At 39.5% G+C, this 26891-nt stretch overlaps 1 protein-coding gene and 1 non-coding gene across 5 annotated transcripts; both read right to left on the reverse strand.

The window, feature by feature from the left end:
- Clk4 (CDC like kinase 4) lies at nt 1-22044 on the reverse strand. 4 transcript variants are annotated; one of them, XM_048333851.1, is made up of 13 exons: nt 21887-22044; nt 18476-18636; nt 13656-13878; nt 12470-12560; nt 12018-12084; nt 8142-8258; nt 7892-8058; nt 7609-7703; nt 7121-7250; nt 4675-4757; nt 2421-2500; nt 570-660; nt 1-482 (listed from the first exon to the last, which is right to left on the reverse strand). In XM_048333851.1, the coding sequence occupies exons 2-13, from the start codon at nt 18634-18636 to the stop codon at nt 342-344; spliced, it is 1446 nt and encodes a 481-aa protein (XP_048189808.1). In that variant the 5' UTR covers nt 21887-22044; the 3' UTR covers nt 1-341. The 4 variants fall into 4 exon arrangements, with proteins under 4 accessions (XP_048189808.1, XP_048189807.1, XP_048189809.1 ...); XM_048333850.1 differs by lacking the exon at nt 21887-22044 and adding an exon at nt 19584-19650; XM_048333852.1 differs by lacking the exon at nt 21887-22044 and adding an exon at nt 14780-14838 and having other exon boundaries at nt 18476-18615.
- Nucleotides 5432-5537, reverse strand: LOC125342255. Its single transcript, XR_007209191.1, has one exon. It is a non-coding gene; the product is annotated as a U6 spliceosomal RNA (small nuclear RNA).
- Nucleotides 22045-26891: the final 4847 nt, after the last annotated feature.

Consider the following 26891-nt stretch of genomic DNA (forward strand, 5'->3'; position numbering starts at 1 on the left):
TAAGTAGCCAAGATTTCCTTTTTACTTGGGAAAAAAAAATCACTTCAGAGTTGACCTCCATGTACAAAAGACAAGATCAAACACATTTATCATTGGACACAAAGGATATACCAAATGCCTTTAAAAATGGTAACTAATGTCAAAAAGGAAAATTAATTTTAACTTCATTATCAAGATCATACTTAAGGTAATTACGCTATTGATATAAAACATACAGTATTTACACTTAACTGTACAAAATAATTTAACGTTTACAAAAATATTAGAATGTTTAGTTGACTGACACAGTCTTAAAGTAATCTCTTCTAGAGAAGTATATAGTAAGACCACCAATTTCCATTTCACTTCTTTTTTAATAAGTCAAAGAAAGGGTGCTGCAAGGCTTCATCCAAGGTAATTCTTTTGGTTGGTTCATATTCCAGCATTTTTCGAACCAGGTCAAATAACTTCTCATGTTCTTCATCATGAGAGAGCATGAACTCCTGGGGGAAGAGGAGAGTGCTTTGTTAACAGAAGATACTGCTGGTAGTGAAGACATTATTGTTCTTAGTTTTGAATCTTGCCTTTACCTTTAACGGTTTGCAGCGTCTCCTGACATATCTCCCAGCAGAACTGTGTTCATCCCAGTCAAGCTGGTTATGGTGAAAATACTTGCGTTTTCTACAAGGAGAAAAGAAGTCAAAATTAGCAAACAAACCAAAGATCCACATCTTGGATCCACCAGGGGACGGGGGGGTGGATGCATAACTATCTCTACAAGTACAGACATACACATCTGCTTATAATTTTTGAAACCTCAGCAACAATTATATGACACTTCATGTAGTATTTTCTTTTGTCTTCTCTAGGTTTTACTATATGAACTAGAATTGCTCTCAAGTACCACACTTGCCTACAATCCTAACTACTAAGGGAGGATGAGATCCAGAGGGCTGCAGTTTGAGGTCAGTCAAAAAAGTCTGAGACTCCCATCTTAAAAATAAACAGCAAACCTAGGCTGGAGGCAAAAAAAAAAAAAAAAAAAACTGCTGCAAACAGAAAACTCATCCGTTAGTAGCTGCAATGGCACAAAGTAGGAAATGGGCAAGGATGAAATCATGTCCATTACAATTCATGTTCACTCAGAACCTTATTTGAACAAAGCTAAGATGAACTAGATTAGGGTTAGCCCCAACTCCAGCATGACCAGCTGAGGAGGAGGGCAACAGGGAAATTTAGATACAGGGACAAAAAAACATAGGGGAGAAGCAAAGTCAAGATGGCAGAAACCACCAAAGACTAGAGGTAGCAAGGAACACTTTCTCCCCCTACCTGAACCTACAAAAAGAACATGGCCTTGCTTGGACTTTCTGGACTTCTGTCCTCTGAAACTTGGACAGAACTCTTTTCTATTGTTTAAAAGCCAAAATGATGAACAAAAACAAGCAAACAAAAAAAAAAATCCCAGACTCCTGGACCAATTCCTATAAAGGCTGATTTCACTAGACCAGTGAGACTGGAAATCTTGTGTGGCGGTACTGGAGTTTTAATGCAGGGCTTAGTGTTTGGTAGGCAAAGGCTCTACTACTTTTAAGTCACACCTCCAGCCCTTTTTGCTTTCCCTATTTTTCAAATAGAATTCTCATGTTTATGGCCAGGCTGGCCTAGTTCATAAATCCCCCCATTTATGCTTCCATCTCAGCTGGGATGACAAATGAGTACCCTGTGCTCAATTTTTTTGTTGGACTGTTGTGAACTTTTTGCTTAGGATGGTCTTGAACTATAATCCTCCAGCTCGCTGCTTCCCAAGTAGCTGAAAGGTTCGAGCCACAGTGCCCTGCCTAGAGAGCAATCAAGGTGACTTCTGTGGTGGAACTGCGTTTAGAAACGATTAAAAATCTTGTCCAAGGACATATAGCTGGTCAGCAACACAGGTTAATTCAAATTTATGACTCAACTTCAAAGAATTCACTTTTTCAAATTCTATGTATTATGTTTACATCAATTTAGGAAAACACATAAATTTTTTTTTAAACTTTTTCATCATCATCATAGAACATTTTTAAGGAAGGTGTAGGATGGCATGTTTTGGGGTTTTTTTTTTTTTTTTTTGGCTTTTGTTTTGTAAAATCTACAGACCCTGTTGTTATTTGTAGTTTAAATAGGGGCCATTATCCAAACCCAACCAAAGTATTTTTGTGCCAATTTTGAGGCTTGAACTCAAGCCTGGGCACTGTCCCTGATTTTTCTGCTTTTTTTGGTCAAGACTAGCCACAGCTCTACTTCCAGCTTTTTGTGGTTAATTATAACTAAGAGTCTCACACTTTCCCGCTCAGGCTGATTCAAGCTGTGATCCTCAGATCTGTCTCCTGAGTAGCTAGGATTATAGGCTTGAGCCACTGGCACCTGGCCCCACCAAGGTATTTAGTCTTAAAACATACCTTGTTTTCTGAATCATGTGTGTTGGTATGGGTCCTAATATCCGTTCCATCATTGCCAGATGTTCTTTACTATCATGAGTCTAAAAAAATACAGAAGAAAGAAATTCAGTACTCTCCATCTTTAAAGTGAACATAAGAAGAATATTATGTTGTGAACTCATCTAGAAAGCTACACAATTCTTCAAAGATGAACTGAGTGAGCTGTGTTGTCTAGTCTTTGAGATGGATTAGTGAGGTCTGAGCAGCATCAATACAATTCAATGGCAAACTGAACAGCTGCCCTCGTTTTTATTTCTTGCACTGTTTAAGGATGACCTGGGAAGTCCATTTATTTACAATTAACAATACTAGATAGTAAAAAGTCTCAGAAATTCTCACAAGACGTTAAAATACTAGCTCCAAGTCAGGGTTCATAAGTGAGGAAAGTTGAACAGTAAACTCCAAAGCTCATATTCTAATAACTACACAGTAACACACACTGGCTAGAGTAGAAGACGAGAAGCTTACTAAGTATGGCTAAGAATGCCACACTTCTAGAGTAGAGCTGGCAAACATCCTCTAAATGGCCAAAGCACTTTAAGCAGAGAGGTTCAAATGATATCTATCCCATTTCTTAAAAAAACAAAAACAGAACAGGCATCAGGCATATTTGTGGAAGCCATCAGGCATGACGTGTGTCAACCCTTGTCCAGAGAGAGAGAGAGAAATTATGAATAGTACTTTTGTATTTATTTTTTGCCAGTCCTGGGGCTTGAACTCAGGGCCCAGGCACGCTATATCAGGCTATTATTACCACTTAAGCGGCAGCACCACTTTTCAGCTTTTTCTGTTTATGTGATACCGAGGATCCCAACCCAGGGCTTCATGCATGCTAAGGCAAGCACTCTACCAATAAGCCACATTTCCCTGCCCCTGCTTCATAAATCTATCAACTACAATGCCTAGTATACTAACTTTAAAACATTATTAATGATGCCTCACTAGCTTCACCATTTTTGCTTTTGTTTTGAGACAGGAGCTCACTATGTAGGCCATCCACTTGTGATCCTTCTGCCTCAACCTCTCAAATGCTGGAATTACAGGCATACATACCACACCTGGCTAGCTTTACATTTTCTTAAAGTTTCTTAAGTCTACCATTTTTTGTTTTATAGTACAGAATTAAAATCCTACCCTTAAACTGCTGTCACTTCAAGTCAACACTATATATCAGGCTGGGATCTCCACAACCCTCTCTCAAACAAAGCTGAACCCTGGGGCACCTCTATCAAAACCTCAATTCTCTTTTTTCAATGGGTACACGATCTAAGGCTTTCAGAAGACTTTTCAAACTAAGTGAAACTAGGGGGCGGGGGAGTGGAACGGGGCTGGCTACTTTTTGTTTTGCCAAATAAGACTTTTATTTTAAAAAGTCAGTACCATCAACTAGTATCTTTCCCTAAATGGACCACTGTAGTATTTACAAAGCAATGACAATCTCTAAAGTCTAGAATGGCAACTCTACAAAATAATTTCTGGCCAGTCTGTATTTTGAAAGCACTAACTTTGAGGATAAAACAAATAACTTTCAGAGGCACACAAGTTACATGGCTGCCAATGTTCTCACAATTGCCACACTTCCCTGACTAGATCCTGTCTCTCTGCTCTTCTACATTTCTACTATTCCTTCTTCCTGATACACCTAAGAGGACACTCCAGTTTTATGATGGCATGTATAGAAATTCCCTTTGGACTTCAGTGATTTCTTCTCTAAGGAAACTTAATTACCTACCTCCTCTGGGTTCCCCCTAACATTTGCTACATTGTTTCCTTACAACCAACACATTACATTGTAACCATTTTCAAGCCTTTTTCAAGACTTCCTGGAGTGCAGAGGTATTATTTTCATTTATATGCACTTCAACCTAGAAACTACTAACATCACAGATATTGAACTATAAAGAGTAAATATACTGTTGCTTCTGAAGTCTTCTACAAAAAAAAAAAATCAATGCTGAGTTAAAAACCAGCCACTACTGATTTATGAAGCTCTATAATAAAGATGGGGATATTCATGAACCACCATGTGTGCAAAATGAGCTGTGACTACTTATTAACCGTAAATTTCACTTAACTGTGGTTCTAGAGAGGGATGACCATTTGGCATATGTGTACATTTTAACCTCAAGCATGGGATGGACTCTGAAACATGAATATGCCTTTAAACATTTAAAATTCATTACAAATTATTTCATGAAATGGCCTAGATACTTGCCTGAAAGACCGTGAACCCAAGGTAATATTCAATAAGAATGCAACCAATGCTCCAAACATCACAAGGCTGAGACCAACCTAAAGCTGTTGACAACAAATATAAATAAACACATTAATAATTATGCTACAATTCTTAATTGCTAACATACGAAACCTTGCTTGTAAGGTACACTCTACATTGTCTCATTTGGAGAATGACAGCAAACTCAGGGTTTACACTTTTTTTAGGGGAGGGGGAGCTGGCCATGGGGCTTCAACTCCACTTCTGGTTTTCTGGTGGTTAAGTCTCAGACTTTTCTGCACAGGCTAGCTTCAAACCACAATCCTCAGATCTCACCTTCCTGAGTAGCTAAGATTATAGGCATGAGATACCAAAGCCTGACTAGGGTTTACACTGTTTACAACTGTTCAGCAAGACCTTATAATCCACATGCTCTTATCAAAATACAGCATTTTTAACTTGAAGTGAGATACTTTATATAAAAAGTAAAAGGATGACAAACATTTTCCAGGTATATTCTCTGAACTGCTGTTGTGGTGGGGAGCACCACAACTAAAATCTGTATCCATTCATGACTGGCTTATGGCTACTTACATTTTACTAGCACAAATATAGGTTTATAATTATCCTCAGAATGTAATAACTTAAGTCTTTATCAATTATCACCATCTTACTGTGTAGATTTTATTTCTGCCATTAAAAGAAACAAAAACTAGAATAGGTACCAACAGTTTGACCTCTAAGCAAAATTTATCATTTTTTAATGAAACACTTCATGAATCGGCATGTCATCCTTGTGCAGAGGCCATGCTAATCTTCTCTTAATCGTTCTGATTTTACTGTTGCCAAAGCGAGCGCTCTAAGCAAAATTTAAGAGACAAAATTTAAGTTCACAGAGTGGGAGCCACAATGTACTTCAGGCTCTTTATACACATGATCCTTTGCAATTTATTCTTCAGAATTCTAAGGCCGGGTGTGGTGATGGAGGCTTGTACTCCCAGCACTCAGGATGCAGAAGCTACCTAGTGAATTCCAGGACAATCTAGACTACATAGCAAGATCCCATCTCAAAAACAAACAAACAAAAAACATGTAACATACAAACAAAAATGAAAAAAAAAAAAGCTCCAATGGCAATACTTTTCAGGGAAGAATAAAACACCTGATGTTATTCTTAAGCCTATACTCAACTGGAAAAGGATAAACTGTTTTTAAAGAGTTAAGCTAGGTGCCAGTGGCTCATGCCTATAATCCTAGCTACTCAGTAAACTGAGACCTAAGGATTATGGTTCAAAGCTAGCCCAGGCAGGAAAGTCTGTGAGACTCTTATCTCCAACTAATCACCAGAAAACCAGAAGTAGCGCTGTGGTTCAAAGTGGTAGAGTGAAAAAGCTCAAGGACAGCCCACAGGCCCCAAGTTCAAGCCCCACAACCAATGTTTTTTAAAAAAGGAATTAAACACTTGGAAGTAGAGCTGTGACTCTAATGTTACAGCACTCACTATCCTTGTAAAAAAAAAAAAAAAGTGCAGGGACAAAGTCCAGGCCCAGAGTTCAAACCTCAAGACCGGAATAAATAATGAACAGTAAAATAATAAAGGGATTTACTTGTAAAGACATTTCAATGATTTTCAGTAATACTGCTGAAGTTAAAAATAAAGTCATTATGTTCAATTCAAAATGGCCTCCAAGCCCCAATCCTTACTCTGCCTCCCAAGTGCTGAGATTACAGACATGTGCCCCTCCGACACACTTCATAATATTTTTTCACATCTATGACACCCCTCATGTGAACACAGTGGTTACCAATGGAGTACAGCTTCTAGAGTTAACAGAAGAGCTTTGGTTCAGACAAATGTCCTTCCTTAACTTCTCATCAACCATTCCAGCTTTCCCCCAGGTGGCTGAAACCTCAGTAGCATATTATTCTCCCCCAAGTGAAAACCACCTCTAATATCTAGAATTCCACATCCATCTTTCCTGCACCGTACCTGCTTAATCCTAACATCCAAGGCAACTGGCTGCCCTGTACTATAGCACCTGGTTCTTTCGTCTACTTCTATCTTCACCCTCAGGAAGGCTCTGTAAAAACAGAGCCTACTTCTAATCTCATCTCCAGATCCCTTTTCCGCAAGGCTAATGATTCTAATTTTAGATTTATACCAATGCTCCCTTGCTTGGTAACATTTAGAACTTTTAGTAACACCTGATCTGAAATACTACCACTGTCTTTGACAAATTCTTCTTTAACTCTTGGCCTTATATATATCTATGCTATGTCTAGAGTTGGCCGCCCTTAGCACTTTACCAGAACCATGCTTTAATGACAGCATGAAAACAGTTACCTACTTCAAAACCACGTAACTATGATGTACTTGCCATGACCCCGTCCCTACTCCAACAAAATCTCTTTTATCACAGTACAAGTCAGTCTGATGTTTACTGACCCAAAATGACCTCTGGAGCTCTGTAGTGCCGTGTGGATACCAAAGTACTATGGTGTTCATCATCATATGTCGCACTTCCAAAGTCCACAACCTTGATATCTGTGTTCTTCAGTGTTCGCTCATCACGTTTCTAGAGACAAATAAAATGAAGCTCAATAAGGACAGAAAATATTTTATATCACCACTCAAAAGACTTGTACACGAATTATCTTTCCTTCTTTTGTTTTAGTGCTAGGGATGGAAACCAGGTCCTAACAGATTCAAGGCAAACAGTCCACTGAGCTATACTTACAGCCCAAGGATTATCACTTTGTCTAAATTCATGACAAAGACCAGAAGGGTACCTGTGCTCTACCATTCAACTACCACCCTAGTCCTACTCCAGTTTTGGTTACACAACAGGACATAATGAGACTCAGAAGTAAACTTCATCACTCAAAGATCACTAAGTTAAAGACAACCACCCAAATTGAAAGTCCTTAACTTACCATTTTAGAATTATATTTGACTACATAGTCAGATTTCACAAATAGTATATTTTCAGGTTTCAGATCTGTATGGGTTAATTTATTATGATGTAAAACTACAAAGAGAACAAAAAGACATCATTAGTTTTGCTTAGAAACGTACTGGTATTATAGGGAGGAGAGAGAGCAGTGAACATGGTGATCAAAGGAGTTTCATCTTTACCTGTAAAGTAACAAGTTTTAATATACTGCTCATGTAATAAAAACATTTTCTGGTGTTTGAAAGTGTATCAAGTATACTTACAATTAATTGATTGGCAGATCTGATAGGCCATCTGCCTGATGTGATCAATTTGAAAGGGCAGAAAGCTGTTTTCTTTAATGAAATCATAGGTACTAAGTCCCAGCAGTTCAAACACAATACAAACATGACCATGATGATCAAACCATTCTAGCATCTGGACACATCGGCTAGAATAGAGCAAAATGATACTTCAGTTCAAAGAATTTTTTATTTTGTAATAAGATGGTTCTTGGTTCAAATTTATACTTACAAGACACTATTAGGATCAGTACTATTTAAATGTTCCAATACTTGGATTTCTGAACGTGCTGCTTCACGATAACGGCCTACATTTTTTACAATTTTCACTGCTACATGTAAGCCATCCCTTAAAAGCAAGATGAACAATAGGTTAAAATCATGTATCTTCTAAAGCACAGTTATTTTTCTATTTTGAAACGGGTCTTACTAACCATAGCTGGCCTTGAACTCACTACGTAAGCCAAAATGGACCTCAAGTTGCTTCTGCCTCCTAAATACTGAGATGACAGACCTGCACCACCATGCCCAGGTAAAACACAGCTTGTAGCTGCCAATTTTTCTATGCTGTTTTTTTTTTGCCAGCCAGTGCTGGGGCTTGAACTCAGGGCCTCACCACTATCGGTGGCTTCTTTTTGCTCAAAGCTAACTAACACTCTACCACTTGAGCCACAGCGCTACTTCTGGCTTTTTTTTTCTATGTATGTGGATCTGAAGAATAAATGGGCTGGGAATATGGCCTAGTGGCAAGAGCGCTTGCCTTGTATACATGAAGCCCTGGGTTTGATTCCCCAGCACCACATATATAGAAAACAGCCAGAAGTGGCTCTATGGCTCAAGTGGCAGAGTATTAGCCTTGAGCAAAAAGTCAGGGACAGTGCTCAGGCCCTGAGTCTGAGGCCCAGGACTGGCAAAAAAAAAAACAAAACAAAAACCGAACCCAGGGCTTCATGTATATGAGGCAAACAATACCATAAGGCCATATTCCCAGCCCATTTATGCTGTTTTTCTAAAATCAGTTTTCAGAGCATATTACATACTACATTCCATCTAATATCTTCTCAAAACATTCTGAGAAAATATAATTTATGTGAAGAACCAATTTCCTTAATATTTACAAATTTGAATATTCCTAAAATTTTACACTCAAACTTCCAACAATGAAATTAAAACTGTGAAATATAAGATAAACATGTTTCTGTAGCTGGGGATTATACATGTGTTTGCCACAACGCCTGGTATATAAGTATTTTGGATAACAATCTCCCTCTGATGTACAGCACACGTCAAAAGGATTGCTATAAAACAGAAGCTGAGCCCGGTGTTGGTAGCTCACACCTACAATCCTAGCTACTCAGGAGGCTGAGATCTGAGGAATGAGCTTCAAAGCCAGCTGGAGCAGGAAAATCCATGACTCATCTCTAATTAATCACAGTAAAAACCCGAAGTGACACTGTGGCTCAAGTGGCACAGCACTAGCCTCAAGCATTTATGCTCCTTTAGAAGCCCAGAGTTTGAACCCTAGGACCAGCAAAAAAACAAAACAAAAAACACAGAAGCCGAAGATGCAGCTTGGTGGAGTACGTATTTAATATATGCAAAAATGGTGTTAAATCCCCAGTACAACCAAGAAAAAATTTTTTTAATTAAAAATTACTTGGGGGGCTGGGCACTGGTGGCTCATGTCTGTCATCCTAGCTACTCAGGAGGATGGGATGTGGGAATCACGGTTCAAGTGCAGCCCCAGGCAGGAAAGTTCGTGAGACTCTTGGCTCCTAAAACCCCAAAGGCAAAAAAAATAAGTTCTCCAGATTCCATCTAAACCAACAGCTGAGTGCACCTCAGCTGTTATCCCTGCTGGGGAAATACAATGGTATTTCTAGTAACACAGGAAATCACAGGAGGATTCTACCCCTAGATATAAAGTGAGACCCTATCTTAAAAATAACCAATGCAGGGCTGGGAATATGGCCTAGTGGCAAGAGTGCTTGCCTCATATACATGAAGCCCTGAGTTCCATTCCCCAGCACCACATGTATAGAAAATGGCCAGAAGTGGCACTGTGGCTCAAGTGGCAGAGTGCTAGCCTTGAGCAAAAAGAAGCCAGGGACAGTGCTCAGGCCCTGAGTCCAAGGCCCAGGACTGGCAAAAAAATAAAAAATAAAAATGCAAAAAGGGGTTAGAAGCATGGCAACACACAGCTCAAGTAGCAGAGTACCTGCCTATCAAATGCAAAGCCCTAGTTCAAACCCTAGTTACCACAACTTGCCCTGGCAAGTTCAATCCCGAGTACCACAAAAACAAGCTGGAACAAAATTCCTACAATCCATATATTTAGTTATATAGCCAAAAAGTTGTCTTGGTGTTTCTATCATAAAAAAATATGAAAATGGGAACAGACATTGCTATATATCCATTGAGATATTTATCTATGGTTATCTGTACAAAGCCCAACTAATCTCAGGAAGATACTTCAAAAAACTTTTCAGAGTTGGGTGCTAGTGGCTCATGTCTGTAATGCCCTAGCTACTTAAGGAGATGGAGACCCAGAGGATCACTGCTCAAGCAAAGCCTGAGCAGAACAAAACAACTCTCCTTTTATTAATAGAATACTGTTCATTAGAATACTTTTGTTAATAAATATTAAGTGACTAAAATCTCTGGGCTAGGAATGTGGCTTAGTGGTAGAGTGCTTGCCTAGCACGAATGAAGCTCTGAGTTCACTTCCTCAGTATCACATAAACAGAAAAAGCTGGAAGTGGTGTTGTGGCAAAAGGAGCTCAGGGATAGTGCTCAGGCCCTGAGTTCAAGCCCCAAGACTGGCAAAAAAATAAAATCTCAAAACTTTAGAAGTACATTAGTATGACAACTGGTAAAACTTCAATGAGAACTGTATATTAAAATTTTAAAATATGTACATATATAAAAGCAAATATAGTCAAATGGAGCTCTCCTTCTTTATAACTTCTTTATAAGTTTAAACACATTTCAAAGCATTATTATAAAATTCAATTCATTTCACATTTTTGTGAGTAATACTATATAAAGATGCTTTATTTTAAAATTCTTGCTTTTAATTAGCTGGAAATCATAGCCATTTGGATCATCTTAATTTATGTATTTAAGCGAAGTGCAGTTTCACTAAATTCTTTCAAGAGGTTACTTACAAGAAAGTGGGCAAAGGTGGAATACCTGGAGGAAATTGGTAAAATGAGGCAGCAGGGAAGTCACAAACTGATTAGTGTGCCTCATTTCAATAATTTGGATTTGAATGCCCAGTGCTCTTTTAAAGGAGGAAACTGTTCTTTTTCCCTGGCTTCAGCTGCTAAGATTTTCTTCTTTTGCTCTGTGTGACTTCTTCTGGACATCTAGGGTCAAGATGCTAGGCAATATTCTACCATTCAGCTGCGTTCCCAGCCCTTCTGAATTAAATGTTTTGAATAACTCTAGTACCTTAGTTTTATATGACATCATACCTTACACATTTCAAATTACCAGTGATTAGCCCTAATTAGGAAAAAACTGAATTGTATTCTTTAGGCCTAAATAATATAATTTACACAGTTTAACAGGTTAATCTAGATATATTTTATTATAACCCCTAAATAACTGAATATCTTACAGAAGGCCAAGAGCCTAAATTATGAGACTCTTCACTTGAAAGAATTCAATTACTGAATGAACTCCATTTGGTAGAATGTGTTAGCATTGAAAAAAATCATATCTAGTTCTAGTTTTATTTTTTGCCAGTCCTGGGGCTTGAACTCAGGGCCTGGGCACTGTCCCTGAGCTCCTTTTGCTCAAGGCTAGCACTCTACCACTTGAGCCATAGCAACACTTCCAGCTGTTGTGATTAACTGGAGATAAAAGTCTCACAAACATTCACACCTGGGCTGACTTCAAACCGTGATCCTCAGATCTCTCAGCTCTCTGAGAATTTAGGATTACAGATGTGAGAGCCACCAGCACCTGACAAATTCAAGGTATTTTGTTGAGTATTTTCTGAAAAAACATAGCTACCACTTCAAATATACTTCATCTCAATTATGAGTCCTTCCCCATCAAAAACAAACAGAATGTTCAAAAAAGGCAACAGCAACAAACTTACATGGCATGATCAATGCACTCTACAACTTTGCCAAAGGCCCCTTCACCCAAAGTGTCCACAATTTCATCTAAGTGAGGGAGAAAAAAAGAGGTATAAGTACCTGAGTACAAATTATCTAGTTACTCAAACAATGAATGCTTGTGGAATATTTTCAAATGATCTCTATCAAAGCATAACTAAGGTTTCAGCACTCAAATTATGTTATTTCAGCTGCTACAAAAACAATAGAGCTATCTGTCTTGCTCTAATCTCAAATTCCACTGATTATCTTGCAACTTTAGAGTAGATATATTTAAATTATACAGAAAAGAAGAAATACAAAAGAACAAATAAACCCACAAAAAACAAAACAAACAAGCAATGAAGAGTTCTTTAGCCCCCCGCTGACAAACTATTCTTTAAAAGATTATTCTGTCTGCAAAGTTTAAAAAGTGTTGAAAAATATTCTATACATCTTGCTCTTAGAACGTCTCCACTTTGACAGATCAGGTGACCCTCCTCATCATCCTCTATACTCCTGGATCTTTTCCTTCGGTGGCTCTTCTGGAACCGGCAAGTGGGCAGCACCAAGATCGTCCAGCCAATCAATATATCAGAGTGAATTCAGGGCAGAATACGCAATTCATTCAGCGGGGAGATATTCAGGCATTCAGATAAGCACCAGGCCACGAACAGTTGGCAGGAGCAATTTCAAATTCAGTCCCCAGAAATTCACAGGGCACAGTTTATGTTACAGAAGAAAAACATGGCAAGGAACAGATTTTCAGATAAGATACTTAAAGTGGCAATAGAAAAAAACATCACAATTGTCTCTTTAAAATACTGATTTAATTGAAGTCTGAAATTTAAAGAATGCAATGTCATGATTTACTAGTCTCTTGCTATAACTATAATATGCTGTGAGATGAAATGTCTTAATTTGTAAGAAAAATGTTTTAAAATGTCATAATTAGTTGAAATTGTTCTTACTCAGCAACATTTAAACATACACATGATTATAAAGGGGAAAATAAAAGCTAGTCATTTCAGTGTTCAATCTAGTAGTTTTTGTACTGAAGGAAACTTAGGGTGGGAAATTAACTTAAAGTGTAGAGATTAAACCAAGTGAACATGTCAGAATTACAGCAAAAAAAAAAAAAAGCTGCCTTTAAAATACGCTTCCCACTCAGCACCCATCTTCACAATGTCTAACCGACTTAGATGCAGAAGATGAGCTATGGCCTCTACAGCACTCAGGTTAGCACAGATACACAACAGTGCAACTTTCTCTATTTGGTTCCAATTATTAGTAATGATGTTTCTTTCAAAGTAAAAAAAAAAAAATATTTAAGTTGAAAGAAAACTGGGTGCTTCATTTTTTAAAAGAAACACAAAAATAAGATAAATATTTTTTACTATTAAAAATCAACAAACTCATGACCTATCTACAGAGTATGAGTAAATGTGGGCAAATGAAAGCTAGCTAATATACAGGTCAGCTATGAGAATGTAGTTTCCTTTAAGGATTCAAGTAAATACATAATTTTAATATATCCAAATATTTTTACATATAAAGAACTTTTAGAAACTTATCAGCTCCTTAAGGGCTTTTATATACAAATAAGAATCCACTCAAACTAAAAACAAAATCAATCATACCGAATGTGACTGGTGACTTGAACAGTGTCTATTACGCTTCCTTTTAGGACTGCTTCTCCTGCTTCGAACCGAGGATTTACTGCAGTGAATTCGGTAAGTGCTTTCAATGTCTCTATGATAATGTCTAGGAACATATCCTTCACAGTAGTCATTTCTGTATTCATCAACGTATCTCCGATCCCGGTAATCTCTCTCATTCAAAGACCTTGCTTCTAAATAATGACTGCAAACACATTAAAGAATTTCAAATTATTCTCTTCACTCTGGAATGTGCTTCAAATAAGACACTCAAGAACTCTTGGTTTAAACAGCTCACTCAGTTAAAGAAAAGTTGAAATCGAGTTAAAATTCATACTTATCTTGCAGAGCTTAAGAAGTAACTTTTAACCAACAAGCAAAAACTGGAAAAACTGCTGTCAAGTACTTCACATCAAGGAATAAAATTTAAGTCAAATTGTTTGATGTTTACCTGAATGTTCTTTTACCATCTAGAAAAGGACCAAAAATATCACTAAAGTATTCTTCTAAAATTCAATCTTGTGATGATATATGCACCTCTTAAAACTTAGGTTCCTTTCCTCTCTCAGAACCAACACAGGAGGAGGCAAAATAGGATTCCTTTCTCTTTTAATGTGTGTTTACGCATCACTGGCACACACAGAGAATTCTTTGATGGAATTTATCTTATCATCAATTCTATCTCCTCTCTCTCCTCTTTGTATTTCTAAGATGTTACTCCTACAACAGACAATATAGCTTTTGAGAACTGCCTTAAGCATGACCAAGACATCTCAACTATATCTTCCACAAATGAGAAAGGGATCCTGAAATTGCTTATACCCAGATTACAAAAGTCCCACCACTTTATTGCCTCTTTACATTTCTAACTTCCTGACATTTCTGTTTGAGAAATACAATAGAAAAGATCATTATCAAGTGCTTAGATCTACAGATCCCTTGAGATCTGGTGCAAGTTGTGGACCTCTTCCCAAAAATATGTATTTGGCAAGGAATTTCATAGAGGTCATGGAACTCAGGAAAAAAAAAAAAAATCAATGGGTCCCAGTTAAGTAGCCTTGAGCTGATGAAAAGAAAAGTGGCCCAGTTCCCCTCCCCCTCTCTACCTGGGATGAGTGTCCTCTTCAACAGAGTGCGAAGCTTCAAGAGGGATGCACATGGAGCACTGAGGGAGAGAGGGGACACCTGCCCAGTCAGACAACAAATGAACTAAAATAATCCTGACAAGCAATGGAGTGACAGATGTTGCCTTGAACGCCCTCACCCCTCTCTACGCCCCAGATACGCTATCATTCTCTCAGCAAGGATGCTGCTCTAGGTAGAAATAAGGGAAACATCACTAAAACTACTACCTTTGGCATCTAATTCAGGCTGGGGAGATATAAGAACTTTTTCTTATACCCTACTGTCTATTTTACGCTCTTACTAGTAGAAAACAAGTCAGGGTATTTATTAAGGTAAGCTGTGAGTCTACACTCGTTGGTTTGAAACTGTCAGGGAGAGATCTCCACAACCTAGAAATTAACATATTCTTTAGAGCTTTCTGTTTAATTCTGTATGTAATTTGGTCTATAAGAGGTCAAATATTTTTCTATGAAAAAAATACTTAACACTAATCTTTATATGGAATGCACAGTGAAATTGGAGTCGTTGATAATCCAAAACAAAAAAAGCAATCCATATAGTAACAAGTGAGTGATATCATCAGGATAAACTACTGCCCAAAGTCTAAAGATTATATAAACTAAATAAGTAGACGGAATGAACAGACTGATTTAACTTTTAAAAATATTCACTAAATGCCCAGTGAATATTTTATTGTAGCCTTTCAAAAAAAGCCAAAACTGATGAGAGTATGGGCAATGCTTTTTAATTTCTACACAGATCCTATAGGAGGTAAAATTATGTTAGGCAGAATCCATGCCAACAAATAACTTGAGACTACTGCTCAAATAAAGCCTAACAATATGGGAAAAGTTGAAAGGCTACATTGAGTGCTTAGTGTCAGAGAAGGCAAAGAACTCAATCTCCTTAAAATGGCCAGGGAAGCACTCATGATAAAGATAGAGAGTCTAAAAGGAGTCCAGATGTTGCATAAAGTATTAGGCAGAAAGAAATTTCAGAGGATAAAAACTTCATCTATCTTACAGTTACATAGCACCTTCAGCCACAACAGCTTAAAAGAATTTGTCTACTTGTTACTCAAGAAACAATAAGTAGACAATTCCAGCGAGCACAATTTTCACCTAGGAGAATGTAGATCAATTTCTCTCACTAAGAATAAATCACTAAAGCCTTATATATGTGCCAAGCTAACAACTGTCTCTCAAAGGACGGTCTGTTTAGTAACAATATCAAATATGAATCTATTAAAAATGATGTAGGCCTCTAGTCATACTAAGTCTAGATCTGATCATCTGAATTTTCACAATACCACCAAGGTGATTCCTATTCCCATAGTTATGAGAATTTCTGGTTTAACATTTGATGCTTGATGTTATAAGAAAGGCATTTAAGGGTTTTGGCTACAATATATAAAAATGGTGTTTACAGCTAACACTGATATATCATCTTAGTATACATCATTTTAGTATACTGTGCCCAACGATTGATAAAGGACCAATCAGAAAAAGATGAGAGATAAAATAATTACACATAGAAAAAAGCTCTTCTAAGTCAGTAAAAATAACACCCTTCAACAGAAAAACAAAAAGTTTTAAAAAAGTTCATCTGGGCCAGGTGCCAGTGGCTCATGCCTGTAATCTTAGCTACTCAGGAGGCTGAGATCTGAGGATTGCGGTTCAAAGCCAGTCCAGGCAGGAAAGTCCATGAGACTCATCTCCAACTAACCACCAGAAAACCGGAAGTGGCACTGTGGTTCAAGTGGTAGAACACTAGCCTTGAGCTGAAGAGCTCAGGGAAAATGCCCAGGCCCAGAGTTCAAGCCCCATGGCTGACAAAAAAAAAGTCATCTGGTACATAAATATGTTACAGTAAACAAATTCACTATCAATTTTAAAATTCAAACACCTTTAAAATTCTTGACCTTTTAAAATGGCCAAGATGCCTCATATACATGAAGCCCTGGGTTCAATTCCCAAGCACCACATATATAGAAAATGGCCAGAAGTGGCGCTGTGGCTCAAGTGGCAGAGTGCTAGCCTTGAGCAAAAAGAAGCCAGGGACAGTGCTCAGACCCTGAGTCCAAGGCCCAGGACTGGCAAAAAATAAAATAAAATGGCCAAGAATGGTGGCAGCATGAAAGTACATTTTCTATAACTTGGCATAAGCTTTCTAGGGGAAAAAAAGTAAAAGTGCAGCAAGAATCAGATTTTTAGCCTTCAAAAAGAAGCTGTCAGAATAGTCTAGGTTATGGTGAACAATTACCACCAAAGATATCTGGTGTCATTGTCAAAGAAGATAACTCATTGGCATGATGTGTTAATATGTTTATATATCTACCTATGAACATGTACAAGCTGTTATCCCTCAAATCACTTCCTTTCTACATGTTTAATAACCTATAAATAGTACTATGTTTTAGGTTTCAAGAAACTTGTTTTGTACTTATGAGGTACAGATGTCATTTTAATAGAAGTGTATATTAATTAGCTCTGGTCACTGAAATCCTGCGATAAACTTTCTCCTTTCCTTTATGGAACTATTTGACAAAATAGTTAGTCTGCTCAGCCTACAAACAAGTTCACTGTTTGGCAGAGCAAATCTGTATAGAACAAAGAGGAAGTATAGTATATGATTTTTAAAAGGAATTCCAGTTGGCTAATTTAGAAAGCAATCTAGTAAACAGTCCCAATGGAACATCTGCACAAACAAGGAGAAAACAAATGAGAAAGGGAAATCAATGGAAGACAGAAACTCTTACTCACCTAACCTGTGATCTTTAGAACTTTTAAGACTTCCTTATTACTAAAACAGCCAGAAGTGGTGCTGTGGCTCAAGTGGAAGAGCGCTAACCTTGAGCATAAAAGAAGCCAGGGACAGTGCTCAGGCCCTGAGTCCAAGCCCCTGGACTAGCCAAAAAAAAAAAAAAGACTTCCTTATTTCTGTATAAAAGTAATGCCTCCAGTAAGGAAAAACAACAAAAAACCATGCTACTATACATGCTACTGTTACTATTATCAAGGCCTTTCCCTAAATTATTAACAACTACCTGTGTAAAGTAGTAATTCTTAGAATAAGCTAAAAACATTTCAGGAATTTTTTTTAATTTCTAAAACTTCCAGGTTACATTCTACAAATAGATCCTGTAGAACATAAATGACTAATCCCAATGTACTTAACAGTCTCAAAAAGTATGCGCTTTTTCTCACCTGGATTAACCATCTCATTTGCAAAAACAATGAGCATCCCTAAATGGATCTCCCTTACTTCTAAGTTAAAGACACTCACTACACATTCCACCATCACTTTTGCCAAACATTTATGCTACTGAATATAATTTTCTGCCTGAGTTTTTCATTGTTTTTGTCATTTTGATGATGCTGGGTATTACATCCAGGGCCTCATACAGGCTAAGCAAGTATACTAAGTACACTATGAACATGTTATACACTGCCCTTGAGTATGTTTACTAATCAACTATCCCCAGCACTCCCAGACACCTTCAGACAAGACAACAGGAACTTTGTTTGGCCTCAGCCAGCATCTGTAAAGACTATTCTGCCACTAAGAGCTTTTTTGTTTCCTATATTCTAAAGTAACATGACAGATGAAGGCTATGTAAGCAAAATGACATACCATTAAAACTATTAGGGCTAAAATGCTTAAGAATAATAATTTACCAATCGGCATCTTTAAAATGATGATAGGGTTTACAGTGCCTGTTCTCCTGTGTACTACTGTGAGATCTCCTCTTCCGTTTGTGACTTCCACTGTAGCTTTCATGTTCCCAGCTTTCTCTGCTATCCCAATCAGGGCAGTGAGTTCGTTTGGAATGCCGCATCTGTTAACCAGGAGGGAAAGTGAGCTGTGAAGGCTAAAGATGGTTGTTTATATTATTAAACATTACGTAAACATCCAGCACAAGATCATACAGGCTCTAAAATCTTTTAAGGTTCACAAAATACGAAGCACTATCCCACTGGATTGTCAAACGACTGCTGAGTAACACAAACCTAGTACTTAAATGATGGTTAACAGGCTGGGAATGTGGCTTAGCGGTAGCGTGATTGCCTAGCATGCATAAAGTCCTGGGTTCAATTCCTCAGTACCACATAAAAAAAGCCAGAAGTGGTGCTGTGGCTCAAACGGTAGAGTGCTAGCCTTGAGCAAAAAGAAACTCTGGGACAATGCCCAGACCCGGAGTTTATGCCCCCGGGGTGGGGAGAAGAGTACAAATAACAATATTTAACTAAAAGCATTTTTTGCTTGTTACCTATTATTTATAATGCATTTCTAGTTATTGACATTCCATTAAAATGTTAAGGATACAATGAGTTGACTTAAAGATAAATATCACAAATGCCATACAGCTCTGGCAAAGTATAACTAAAATAATTCAAGTGAGAGAAATGGGTATGTCAAATATGGGAAGTGACTGGTTTAAAAGTAAAGTCTTGGGGCTGGGAATATGGCCTAGTGACAAGAGTGCTTGCCTTGTATACATGAAGCCCTGGGTTCGATTCCTCAGCACCATATATATCCAAAAAGGCCAGAAGTGGCCCTGTGGCTCAAGTGGTAGAGTGCTAGCCTTGAGCTAAAAGAGTCCAAGCCCAGGACTGGCAAGAAAAAAATAAAAGTAAAGTCTTTCATTAATGATTATTTTTCTCAAACTGTACACAGAGTTTCTCTGAATCCTAGAATGAACCCAGGCTTTGAAAAAAAAGAGGAAGTGGATAGGAAATGCTATTCAGTAGAAAAACAGAAGAGAAACCAAAAGGTAATGTTTACCCTTAGAAGTTTATTTTTTGGATCATCCTTCAGTTACAGACTCAATTACAGGTATGAGCCACCACCACCCCAGAGCAGTTACTCTTAAAGTAAAATTGAATTGCTGTAGTAGATCTGAATTGGGGTGGGGGGTGTTAACCTATGAGAAAAGCAAACCAGGATCACACCCTGAGGCATGTCAGTGACACCAGACCAAGATGGTGACAATTCCCAGACTCCATCTGCAACCTCTAACATACAGCCTAGGTTCCTTCCAGACTTATCTGTGCTCAAACAATTTAACTCCCTATTTTAATGCTTTTCCAAAACAGTTAAACTTCTAACAAGGTCCAAATTCTGCTAACAGTTTAAATGGCAAAAAAATTTCACAACTCAGCAAAGCTAGAACAGGTTAAAATGGATCAAAACCAATCTAGTTAAACGTCAGTCACTGAGAAATAAGCAAACAAACCAAGTGAAAATTTCAATGATTTCAACTGGATTAAAGTCTTTGAATGGAGGCAGCTTCAATTCTCTTGGAAGGTTTTCCCTAAGAGATGCATCACCAATAAGACTTTGTATTTTGGATGTGTTTTTTTCTTCAGTGCTGGCTACGCAAGCTTCATCACTGAGCTATGCCCTCAGCCCAAACATTCAGATATTTTAAGCTTAATTCATTTGCTCACTTAAATTCTATGTCCATCAGGTAATCTGTTAATCTGGCCTGTCTGGTTCCTTACTTAAAAAAAAAAAAAAAGGAAGAGAAAGCACTGACAAAACAAAAATCTTATCCTTTTAAGCTTCTCATACAAAGAAAACAACTATTCAGGTGTGATCTAGTCATAGTTACTTCACTATGACAAAGCAAAATACAACAACAAATTTACTTGGAACAAGAGCAAAAAAGAAACTTTTTTTGGTGAGTCCTGGACTCAGGGCCTGAGCACTGTCCCTGGCTTCTTTTTTGCTGAAGACTAGTTACACTCTACCACTTGAGCCACGGTGCCACTTCTGGCTTTTTCTGTTTATGTGGTACTGAGGAATCGAACCCAGGGCTTCATGCATGCAAGTCAGCATTCTACAACTATGCCACTCTCCAGCCCTAAAACTTTTTCAGAAAAGCTCCCAGAATTGTTTCTATCACTAGTGAAATTCTTCCAACCCCAATCGTTCAATTACCAAAATTGTAACCTAAATTAGTAACTCAGCTTGGTTATGCACTCAGTTCTGGGGACTATCTAGGACTTCAAGTCATGAAGCATGAGCTCTATTACTTGGCTACATCCCCATTCCCTGATGCACTGTTAAATAACCACAAGCAAAATCACAGCTTCCGATGATGACTAAGGGTCATCATTATAACCAGCCATTAGACAGGTTTTGCAAGATGTGATTGCATTGTTTCTTACCCACCTATCAGTCTATCACAACCAAATCCTCTTACAAGATAAAGTCTTCAAGTACTTCCCTCAAACCATCCTGGCTCCTGTAAATATTCAGAAATATTTTCATGGGAGGCCAGGAGCAGATTCCTGGATCCAATCTCGAAAAAGCTCCTCATACACAAAGAAAAACTACCTAAAAATTATTACAGTGCCTAATTACTTTTTAAAATCCTACATGTGCTAGGAGATCTTTAACCAAAGACCAGGTGACTTGCCAGTTTAGTTTGCAGGGCCGGCTTCTTAAAACATTGCAAAACTATCAAAAATGCTCTTGTTTCTGCAAAAAAATGGTAGGCCTCACCTTTGCAGTAAAATGCGCGCGCGCGCACACACACAAACACGCCTAGCACAAAAGGACGAACCTCTCCCATTTTTCACCAGGTGAATTCCATCACCTGGATTCGCCCAGTTTCCACTCCACCTCCCCAGGGCATTGGGCCAGGGCTGTTGGCACAGACACCCACGGAGACGAGGGCAAGGCGTTCGACTCAGGTGAGCCTGGCCCAGGAGGCGCTTAACCGAGGCCAGCCTCGGGAACGCGGCCCTCCGGGGGTCGCCCGACGGCCTCAGGCCTTCAGGCCTAACTAATCAAGAGCCGAGCTAATCAAGAGCCTAGCTCGTCGACCCGAAGCGTGAGGCCAAGCCAGGTTCCCGGAGCCGGGCGTCTTGGGCCCTCACAGCAGGGCCTACGGCCGAAATGCGACGCCCGGGCAGCTTTAGGGGTTTGAAGCCACCAGCTGGGCAGTGCCCCGCAAGAACCGCCGCCTCAGTCTCCACAGGCCAAAGACCGGAACCCGGGCGTTCCACCGACTCCTGGCTCTCAGATCGAAACAAGGCTCGACAGCCACCCAGCCCAGCACGACTCCCCGGGAGACTTACCTCCGCAAAAGCAAAAGGCCTTTTGGCCGAGAAATATCGCCAAACCGCCGTAGTGCCAGCCCAGGCGCTGCGACAAACACCCTACAAAATGGCGGCCGCGCTGTCGCCCTATAACCCCCTAAGGCGGCTTCTAGCTCCACCTACGCCGCGCGAACGCGCCTACGTCACAGAGTCCCGCGCCCACCCACAGCTCGCGGAGGGCGGGCTCCTATGACGTTGAGGGGCGGGGCCGGGTTCCTCCGCACTGCGGCTGCGCGGTTCCAGACACCCAGGGCTTGGTGAAACCCGTGTTCTTTTTTGGGGGTGTTCAGGCTCTTTCCCCGTGGCACGTGTCTGCCCCTTAAAAGTAGTTATCGGGGGGTGCGGCACTCCTCAGCCGAGCCATCCCGGGACGCACTAATGGTGTCAGTCAGTCAGGAAGTGTTTGTTTCCAAGGCATCTGATCCTTAGAAGAATAAAACAAAAAGGCGAGGGGCTTTCATTGAAACTCCTGACGGGCATTGCCTGGTAGGATCTCTGCTTTCCCCAGAATTAGGTTGCCTTCCCTCATTTGTCCTTGTGGGTTAATTTTATGTGACCAGGACATATCTGGCATCTGGAGTGAATCCGTTAAGGGGCTTGATTAATTCAAAAAAAGACAATTTTGCAGTTGTGACAATTTCCTATCCCCCACCCCTTTGGACAACTAAAGGATAATAAATTTTAAATAAATATATATATATATATATATATAAATTTCTGAGGGGCTAGGAGGTAGCTCAGTGGCAAAGTGCTTGCCTCATAAGTGCAACGTTCTGGGTTCAATCCCCAATACCAAAAGAGAGACCCCAAAAAAATTTCTGCCTAGCATCGGTGGCTCACGCCTGTAATTCTAGGTACAGGAGGCTGAGATCTGAGGATCGTGGTTTGAAGCCAGCCAGATCAGGAAAGTCCCCGGGGCCTCTTACCTCCAATTAATCACAGAAAAAGCCAGATTTGGTGTGCCTTAAGTGCTACAGTGCTAATCTTGAGCAAAGAGTCCAGCAACAGTGCCCAGGCCCAGCAGTTCAAGCCTCAGGATGGGCAAAACAAATTTCTGACAATTCATCACCACCACCATAATCAATGCTTAGTACGGGAGCTTCATCTCTACATAAAAACATGTCTAAGAAAATCCCTAAACTGCATGTTACAACAACTATAAGAAAATACATACTTGGACTAGGAATGTGGCTTAGTGGTAGAGTACTTGCCTAGCATGCCCTGGGTTGGCTTCTTCAGTACCACATAAACAGAAAAAGCCGGAAGTGGCGCTGTGGCTCAGGTGGTAGTGCTAGCCTTGAGCCCAGAGATACTTGTGGACAGTGCCCAGGCCCTGAAGTCAAGCCCCAGGACCAGCAAAAATAATTAGATAGATAGATAGATAGATAGATAGATAGATAGATAGATAGATAGATAGGTAGATAGATAGGTAGATAGATAGATAGATAGATATAGATTGATTGATTTATATACCTTGAATTGGCAGCCAGATGAATATCTCAACATATATTCTAGAAAATACACTCTAGGGGCTGGGAATATGGCCTAGTGGCAAGAGAGCTTGCCTCATATACATGAAGCACCACATATACAGAAAACAGCCAGAAGTGGTGCTGTGGCTCAAGTGGCAGAGTGCTAGCCTTGAGCAAAAAGAAGCCAGGGACAGTGCTCAGGCCCTGAGTCCAAGCCCCAGGATTGGCAAAAAAAAAGAAAATACACTCTAGCTACTTAACTACTGACATATAAAAACATCTATAGAAGCAGAGTTCTAGAGTCAAAATTATTGTATAAATTAAAAGTTTATAAATAATATTTACAAAGGTGTAAACAAACCTTTACCCTCACAAAGTAATAACCAATGTTGTAAGATATTTATTACTGACAATTACCTATCTGTACTGAATTTGAGTTTTCTGTACTGAATTTGAGTTTTGGTTGTCTTTTGCTATCAATTGTAGACATATTCTCAAAACATAAACAATTCTAGGGGAGAGTTAATTATAGGTTACTTGCTCCAGGTTGCAGTTTTCAAGTATTGGAACCAGAATTCAACTCCAGACTTCGCTTGTATCAAACACCTGTGTTTCACCTGTCCAACAGATTGCTTCAACTCCTGCAACAAAAAACATAGCGACTTACTTTACTTAGTCATTAGAGGATAATATGCTGAATCCATCTTTTGGGAAAGCCAAAAGGATTTTTCTTAAATACTAGTTTCAACGTAATATATCATCCAAAGCTCTCGTGAGGAAACAATGAGCCAATTTCTCTCAAGCACATCAAGGTCATTAAAGGTCACAATGCCCAAGGCATTGTCACAATGGATCTGACTGGCATCCCACACATTTACTCAAGGTGGATAGCAACCTACATTTCCCCAGGTCTCTTGACACTGCTTGTCAGAAATTCCTAGCCCAAAGCTACATACAACCAAACCCAACTGTGAAAGAAGCACCCTGGGAGCCACAAAGCACTTTTTTGGGGGTAGGGAGGAGTACTGAGGCTTGAACTCTAAGCTTAGATGATTTGTTCCTGGCCATTGAGATCAGCTTTGCCAGGGTCTGGGCTGATATTGTCTGTATCAATGGAAGAATGTCTTCTGAATTTGAGTTCCAAAGACTTCAGAAAATGATCTAAGCAGATTTTTTCAATAATAGTTGATATTATCTTCAAATTTCTGCCTCTAATGAAGTCTCTGAGGCCTTTATATCATCTCTATTAACAAAGGCAGTTCAACTTTGGAAAGATAGTTAACTTAGTTTTATATGTTCAATTTTATATTCCTCAGTATCAGGGGAGAGAAAAATGTGTATCTCAAACAGTTCTTAACCAACATTCATAATATGACATTAAAGATCTAGCCTTACAGAAGTATCATTGAGCCTGGTGCTCATAGCTCATGCCTATAATCCTAGCTGCTCAGGAGGCTGAGATCTGGAGATTGTGGTTCAAGGCCGGCCCGGACTGGAAAACCCATGAGACTCTTAACTCCAATTAACCACCAGAAAATCAGAAGTGGAGCTGTGGCTCAAAGTGGTAGAGCATTAGCCTTGAGCAAAAAAGCTTAGGAACAGAGTCCAGGCCCTGAGTTCAAGCCAGAAGACTGACCAAAAATAAAAAGTATCATTGACAAAAATAGTATATGTTTATGGCTGGAAATGTAGCTCCAGCTCATGTCTGCCTAGTGAGCACAAAAACCTGAATTCAAGCCCCAGCATTGCCTAAGAATTGCATACATTTAAGCTGTGTGGATAGGTAGATAGATAGATGATCAGCACAACCAAGCTACTATGTGAATTAGTTATTTTATGTGTAGACATTGATCTACCGACTAAACAAATTTGTTATAGTCAATACTAAAATCACCATACTGAATATTAGCTCTCTAGAATATACTCATCTTGAATAACTGAAACTTTGATACCATTTGGCCAATAAGACCCCACGTCTCCCTCTTCTCAGCTAGTAATAAGTGCGAATATACAGCACTGTATTTGTTCCCACTGATAATCACACATGAGGACTATATCCTAATGAATGGGTTAATCCTTTGATGGATTCATAATGTGATGGAATTATTGGGAAGAAAAAGGCGGGACCTGGCTGAAGAAAGTAGGCGGGGCGGGGGAGGGGGATGTCCATGAGATATGGGAAAACTGCAACAAGTGAATGAGGCCCTTTGTCTTTATGGTCTAGAAGAATGAGACATAAAATAGCAAAGATGTATTGGAAGAAGATAAGGAGAGCTCCTGATAAATAGCAGGAGTCCTTAAGGGACAGTACCATCTGGACAGCCTATAAACCATATCAACCCCCAGACCCAGAAGCTCCACACAGCCTGCATGAGCTCTCCATGCGTCCTTTAGCCCCTCTGACTGGGTAACTGTTCAGACATACACCTCTAGGGTCCATTGAGCCCATCATTCAAGTGCAAGACTTCCCAGGTGATACCCAAGGGCAAAGTGATGAGATGTCTAGGGTCCTGCAATCAGGACTGCTCAAGGCCATGGCAAGGGATACAGAACATCTGGGGGTTGGGTGGGTGGAGGGGCTTTTGTCCTGATGGCCTAGTCAGGCTCCCTTTCTGTTCTCCCTTAGGGGCTATGGCTTCCCAAGGCTCCTTCCCATCTATTTTCTTCCTCTGCATCCTGGCCACCATACGGTGAACTCTTCTGTTCCCCTTTGCTCCTCCCTACCATGGACGGACATCTCTGAGCCAAGATACATTCTTTTTCTTTGTTGTTTATGCCCAGGATTTTGGTGACCAGCAGCACAAAAGCAAATAAAAATAATTTTCAGACATATTAGGGTCCTTTCCAATGGTCTTTATTAATGTGATCTAGGTAAGAGTCAGAAGAGGCTGACAATAGCTGCAGGGATCTGGGGACTCCAGAGTAGGAGAAATGTGCGTGAGGTACTGTCCAGGGAGGAGGCCTTGCTTCCCTGGGCTACCACCCAGTTGTCAAGGATACCAGTTCTTTTCTTTTTTCCTTCTTTTTAATTTTCTTTTGATTTTTTTGTTTTTCAAGGGTTTTTGTGTTGTTTTGTGTTGTTTTTGTTTTTGTGTTGTTTTTGTGTTGTTTTTGTTTGTTTTGTGTTGTTTTTGTTTGTTTTGTGTTGTTTTTGTTTGTTTTTGTTCATCATGGGGCTTGAACTCTGGTCCGGGGCACTGTCCCTGAGCTCTTCAGCTCAAGGCTAGCGCTCTACCCCTTGAGCCACAGCTCCACTTCAAGGTTGTTTTTTTCTTTGTGGGCGTGTGTGTGTGTGTGTGTGTGTGTGTGTGTGTGTGTGTGTGCCATACAGGAGCTTGAACTCAGGGCTTCACACTCTTGCTTGGCTTTTTCAAAGTTGTTCCTCTATTACTTGAGCCACTGTTCCCCTTCTGGCTTTTTGCTGGTTAATTGGCTAAGAACTTCACAGACTTTTCTGTCCAGGATGGCTTTGAACCATGCTCTTCATATCTTAGTTCCTTGGAGTAGCTAAG

Source organism: Perognathus longimembris, chromosome 25, assembly GCF_023159225.1.
Source record: "Perognathus longimembris pacificus isolate PPM17 chromosome 25, ASM2315922v1, whole genome shotgun sequence".
In the NCBI taxonomy this organism is placed as follows: Eukaryota; Metazoa; Chordata; class Mammalia; order Rodentia; family Heteromyidae; genus Perognathus; species Perognathus longimembris.

Bases quoted from the DNA above. Each gene is read 5' to 3' on its own strand.
- Clk4 (XM_048333851.1), bottom strand. From the start codon at position 18,636: ATGCGGCATTCCAAACGAACTCACTGCCCTGATTGGGATAGCAGAGAA. The intron at 7,251-7,608 runs GTAAGTTAAGGA...ATTTGTCTCTAG, and splicing joins TCAAATATAATTCTAAAATG to AAACGTGATGAGCGAACACT. The intron at 2,501-4,674 runs GCAAGTATCTAG...GTATTTTTTTAG, and splicing joins TTGGGTTCACGGTCTTTCAG to ACTCATGATAGTAAAGAACA.